The sequence below is a fragment of the Oncorhynchus keta genome, chromosome 14 (genome assembly GCF_023373465.1).
Source record: "Oncorhynchus keta strain PuntledgeMale-10-30-2019 chromosome 14, Oket_V2, whole genome shotgun sequence".
Lineage (NCBI taxonomy): Eukaryota > Metazoa > Chordata > Actinopteri > Salmoniformes > Salmonidae > Oncorhynchus > Oncorhynchus keta.
The window spans coordinates 24,875,022-24,881,021 of NC_068434.1; the positions used below are offsets into that span (position 1 = coordinate 24,875,022).

Genomic DNA, 6,000 nt, shown 5'->3' on the forward strand with positions numbered 1-6,000 from the left:
TTTTGAACAGGTCTTTGATCTCAATATTGGAATGTAATCAATATTCGTTGACGTGTTTGGTTATTTCTCTGTATAGCTTCTTGGGTTCTTAGAAGTGGCTACAGGCTAACAGGCTCAGCAGGCTAAAAGGCTAACAGACTCAGTAGACTAACAGACTCAGCAGGCTAACAGCCTCAGCAGTCTAACAGGCTAATAGGCTCAGCAGGCTAACAGGCTAACAGCCTCAGCAGTCTAACAGGCTAACAGCCTCAGCAGTCTAACAGGCTAACAGGCTCAGCAGGCTAACAGGCTAACAGGCTCAGCAGGCTAACGGGCTAACTCCCACCTATCTTTTCCATTACCAGACCCTTCCTGTCTCGGGAAATACAAACTATAATGCAATCAAGCACTTGCTATTATTTCCGTGTGTGTGTGTGTGCCTGTGTCTAGAGGGGGGGGGGCTTGACTATCTAAATAGACTTGATCTAACTAAAAACAGCACCTAGAATAATATCCATACTATGCATAGGAACAAATGATTAATCAGAAAGGGATTAAGAACAATCAATAAAGTGATCAGGTCAAGGTATGGCTTTTTTTCATAGGGAGTATCAGATGGTGTTTTGTGTGTGTTAGATTTAAAGTGTGTATGCATCGGGGGTGTGTGCTGGCAGTACTTGATTTGGTTTGGCTGGATCAGAACTCACATAAAGGTTCAAATTAAATGAGGGGAAAGACCCTAGAACGCCATAATAAGCAGGCGTTGGCATTGGCTATATTTAGCCTGTACAGATGCCACAGTTCCTGACCTCCCCCACTGTTATTGATCTTCACACACACAGCCTCTATCCCACTACCCCCGCATCCACAGACACACATAAGCACACGCAGACTCCCTCCACCCAGAATCTGTAAGAAAGGTTACTTCCTGCTTGGATGAGCCATGGCAGGAGTGAATTGGTGTGTTGAGAGACAGAGAGAGGCATCAGCGGGCTCCTTTACATGATGAAAGACTGAGTGGATTTAACCCTCCTTCAGCTGGAGAAGAAACACAACTTCCAGAGCTGACAGGATAGGACTAGCATGCGGAAAGGGAGCGGATACAGTAGCCCCTCCCTTCCCTGAAAAGACAACACATAAGAAACAATAGGAAACATGAGAGAAATGTTCCCAGAGAATTCGTAAACGGAACAACTCAGCTGATGGTAATGTTATGTTTTTGTTAAACCACTAGACAATCGATCACAATGACTATCACATACCAAGATAAACATTATCAAACACATAGGGCTCAGCAAAGAGCTCTTGATCTGGTTGTCTCTAGAATAGCAGGGTAGGCTCCAGGCATAAGCGACATAAACAGTCACTTACACAAGGTGCAAGTTCGAAATTTGGTTGTGCATTAGCAGTTTTTCTCTTGTTTTGTCAGTCAATGACAGTCACTCAATTAGCCAATGTCAGCTAACAATTTTTAGATTGGTAAGCTAGTCTAGCCAGTTATCTAAAATTGTAGTAATCATGGCCGAATACCGACCGGGCACGTGCCCAGGGGCCCTGGCCGCCAGGTGGCCCCCAATGATTTTGTTAGTCACTCAGTCAGATATGGTAAAATCTGTACAACTGCAGAAGACTTGCATTAAAACTGCCAAATATTCTCTACGACCATGGCAAAATGTGTAAACTTACAAAACTCGCTCAGGGCTCTCAAAAGGCTAGATAGAACACTGGCTGGTGGTAACCATGGTAGCACTGAGTGATGGTCATACAGGTGTAGTATCTTAATCACTATTTTGTTGCTGAGAATTGGAAACGCAGATGAGCTTGGTGTTTGACATAAATTCAATGAAAACCCACACTAACACAGGGTTATATTAACAGTTTTGCACTTTCCATGAAACCTACTTTTGGCCAACTAATAGCCTAACCAACAAAATGTTAAAATCCTGTTGCTGCACTATTTTGCTGTGACAATATATGTCAAATTAAGATCCTACATCTGTATACTACTCATGTTTCAAGAGGTTTGGGGTTTCAAAGGAAACCAATAGAGGACCACAATCAATGTATGGAGGCTTTTACCATTGAAAGAAGAACAACTGATTCCACATTGAAAATAAACTCCCCACTGTGTCCCAAAAAAGCACTACATTGATTTGTAACTCAGCTGGGAATGAGAAATGTGACAGTTCCATTGACTGAGAACATTGGTAAGGTTTGAGTCATCTACAAAGTCCAAGGACATGATAGTTAGTAGGACTGACTGAATGGATTGGTTTGGGTCTGTAAATGAATAACTACAATTTCCTTCACCATTAACTTACACATGAAAAGGGATTTGTATCAAAATGAAACACCGATGACTCTTGCATGGCACATATAATCTAAAATATTAATTGAAATGTAGTACACGCTGATATGAATTCAAATGAGGTGAAATAAAGTGAAACTGCGTTAGGTTTGCAAAGGTAGTCAAAAATTGGCTAACCCAGGGGTTTAACACTGCCCAGTAGAGTAATCTTAACCTCTCCTCCAACACATAAACAATGCTGACTGGGGACTAAACCTTTTCCAGATGGGCCACAGACACAGACCACAGATCAATACATATCTAACCCCACTCAGCAGTACACAACAGCACTCAACTACACATACCAATACCCACTCTACTACGTTCAAATTAACACACATTGAAATATGGCGAAATACTCTGAAAAGATGTGAACAGTCCTCAAATATGTATTCACAAATTCATGAAAATTAATTGATTATTTAACTAAATACACAAACATATATAACATATATATATAACAGACAACTATCAAGTCATTTATTGTATTACATATATGTATATCTTGGAAAGTACAGCAGCAACAAAAGTGACAAACTGGTCACAATATCATTACATAATGGGTTTCCGAAGAAGAAAATACGAAACTAAGAAAATGATTTGACAAAACCATTGATTAGCCCTTCAACTAAATGCTAGTCTGTTCTCTCATTTATACATGCTGATGTAAGGTTGCTTAAAGTATGGGCCATAAAGGCTATAGACCCAACCCCTTTCACTCTCCCATCCTCTCTTACCTTCCCATGTATCCATTTCATGCTTCTCCCAGTTTGCCGGGACGCCATTCATGCACAGATTCCGCTAAAGAAAAGCCACAGGGCATGGGAGCCTCATGACTCTTGTCCTTCTCTCTCTCTGTCTCTGTCTCTGTCTCTCTCTCTCTCTGACAGACAACCTCTTCCGTCTACAGACTGTCCTCTCTCTGAGCATAGGCTCCTAAGCCAACACCACTGGTCACTTTACTGCCTGGTCACATGACCACAGAGTTCAAGCCCTGGGGTCACGGCTTGGCTTGAGGTCCAATGATGGTTAGGGGTTATCTGAGTGGAACTGATGGTCCTATTTTCTCTGCTGTTGAACAATGCTCCCCGTGGCCAAATTAGCCTCCCCTCCCTCTGCCTCTGGCACTTTCCACAGAGGACCAACGTGCACATTCAAGCATAAACACAGACAGTTTCAAGCTGACAACACACACTGACATTAACTAATCGAGTCATTTTGTCAAAAGAAGGCAAGTAGAGTTAACCAAGGTGTCAGTTCTAGGTTGCAAACCAGGAACAGTGCACTGGAAAAAAAACAGAGCCACTAGATAATGCTTAACAAGTGTAAGATATTAATGATAATTATGTGTTCACAATAATGATCCACCATTTATTGTCACAAAATGAACCCACAAAGCAACATTACAACATACAGCCAATCAAACAGTTCACCAATGAATTTCTTGGTATAGTGTACTGCCATAACTAGTTCTAAGTGAATTATTTTGTCTTTGTCTTTGTTTTTTTTGCTTTTACCATCCAATGGATTTTCCTCCTTCATCCCTCCAGTGTCCTCTCCAGGAAGCCATGTTATGAAGTGTCCAGTTCTGAACCAGTGGACCACGTACTCTACTGTTACCCTGTTACCCTAATGATTCTCTACCCTGTACCCTCCTCTCCTGGGGACCTCACACTACTGGTCACCCATGTCCTGTCCAGTCAGGTCTCAGCCCACCGTCCTGAGCTCCACCCTGCTAATACCGCAGCCACTTGTTCACTCTCCCACAGCCCCAGAGGCTCACGACCCACAGCCCACCCCCAATGTCGATGCTAATGAACTACCTCAGTAAGTCACATATAAGAGGCTTAACACATTCAAATGCCATAGAGGATAGGGAGAGACTGATAGAGAGAGGCAGAATACAAGGACAGAGACATTCATGTTTAGGTGGGGCGGATAGTGACCATTGTTCACAGTAGTAGTAGTACTGGTATCAGTAATAGTAGTAGTAAAATAGCAGATTGATGATCCATCAACAGACCTGCTCTAGTATTGTAGTAGCCAGAGACAAGTCTCGCCGTCTCCCAGATTACAGTAATGTCGAGGTATTCGAGGTAATATGTACATGAAGGTAGAGTTATTAAAGTGACTATGCATATGCTTCCTTTCCTCTTTACCATAGCCACTGCCCAAGCCTAAAGCGGGGTTGTTTCATACGTATACAGTCCACACTCAAGGTTTATAATCTCTAATAATAGAGAGTAGCAGCAGCATAGAAGAAGGTGGGGGGTTGGGGCAATCCAAATAGTCCGGGTTTCCATTTGATTCGCTGTTCAGGAGTCTTATGGCTTGGGGGTAGAAACTGTTTTTAGAAGCCTCTTGGACCTAGACTTGGTGCTCTGGTACTGCTTGCTGTGCCGTAGCAGAGAGAACAGTCTATGACTAGGGTGGTTGGAGTCTTTGACCATTTTTAGGGCCTTCCTCTGACACCGCCAGATATAGAGGTCCTTATGGCAGGAAGCTTGGCCCCGGTGATGTACTGGTCCGTACACACTACCCTCTGTGGTGCCTTGCGGTCGGAGGCCGAGCAGTTGCCATACCAGGCAGTGATGCAACCTGTCAGGATGCTCTCGATGGTGCAGTTGTAAAACCTTTTGAGGATCTAAGGACCCATGCCAAAACTTTTCGGTCTCCTGAGGGGGAATAGGTTTTGTCGTGTCCTCTTCACGACTGTTTTGGTGTGCTTGGACGAGGTTAATTTGTTGGTGATGTGGACGCCAAGGAACGTGAAGCTCTCAATCTGCTCCACTACATTGACGGGGGCGTGCTCGGTCTTCATCTCCTTTGTCTTGATCACATTGAGGGAGAGGTTGATGTCCTTGCACCACATGGTCAGGTCTCTGACCTCCTCCCTATAGGCTGTCTCATCGGTGTCGGTGATCAGACCTACCACTGTTGTGTCATCAACAAACTTGATGATGGTGTTAGTCGTGCCTGGCCATGCAGTCATGAGTGAACAGGGAATACATGAGGGGAATGAGCATGCACCCCTGAGGGGCCCCCATGTTGAGGATCAGCGTGGCGGATGTGTTGTTACCTACCCTTACCACCTTGGGGCGGCCCATCAGGAAGTTCATGATCCAGTTGCAGAGGGAAGTGTCCCAGCGCCCAAGTCCCAGCGTCCTCAGCTTCATAATGAGCTTTGAGGGCACTGATGACATAGATCAATGAGCCTGATTTTGCCCTGCACTTCCTGAGGGTATTTCAAACTGAACTGAACTGGTCAGTGTCAACACTAATAAACATTAAAAACACTGATACCTAAAACAGAGCATCTTTAGAATCCATTCATCATCCATTTAACAAGACTTACACAAATATCTTCAATATATTCTGTTTCATCCCAAGCAAAATATCAAATCAATCATAGAACACATTACCTTTTACAGAACAGAACTTTGTGAATTTAAAAACTACTGCCAACAAAACTCTCTGTTTCGACCAGTAAAGTCATAGACAACCATTTTGTGTCATACAAGTAATGGATGAAGATACACTACCCCTAACTTCCTAGCCAGTTGGGCCCTTACAGAACATACAGTAGAAGAAGGCTTGTCACACACACACGCACGCACGCACGCACGCACACACGCATACACACACGCACACACGCACGCACGCACCCACACTCA

The 6,000-nt window shown here is 43.7% G+C and overlaps 1 protein-coding gene across 1 annotated transcript in view; it reads right to left on the reverse strand.

Annotated features, from left to right (window-relative positions):
* LOC118394216 (nuclear receptor subfamily 6 group A member 1-A-like) overlaps positions 1–3,222 on the reverse strand; it is a 29,691-nt gene extending 26,469 nt beyond the window's left edge. The window contains exon 1 of the mRNA XM_035787442.2: positions 3,064–3,222. Within this exon, the coding sequence (XP_035643335.1) occupies positions 3,064–3,115 (52 nt within the window). The 5' untranslated portion in view covers positions 3,116–3,222. The remainder of the gene's footprint in view (positions 1–3,063) is intronic.
* Between the last annotated feature and the right edge of the window lie 2,778 nt (positions 3,223–6,000).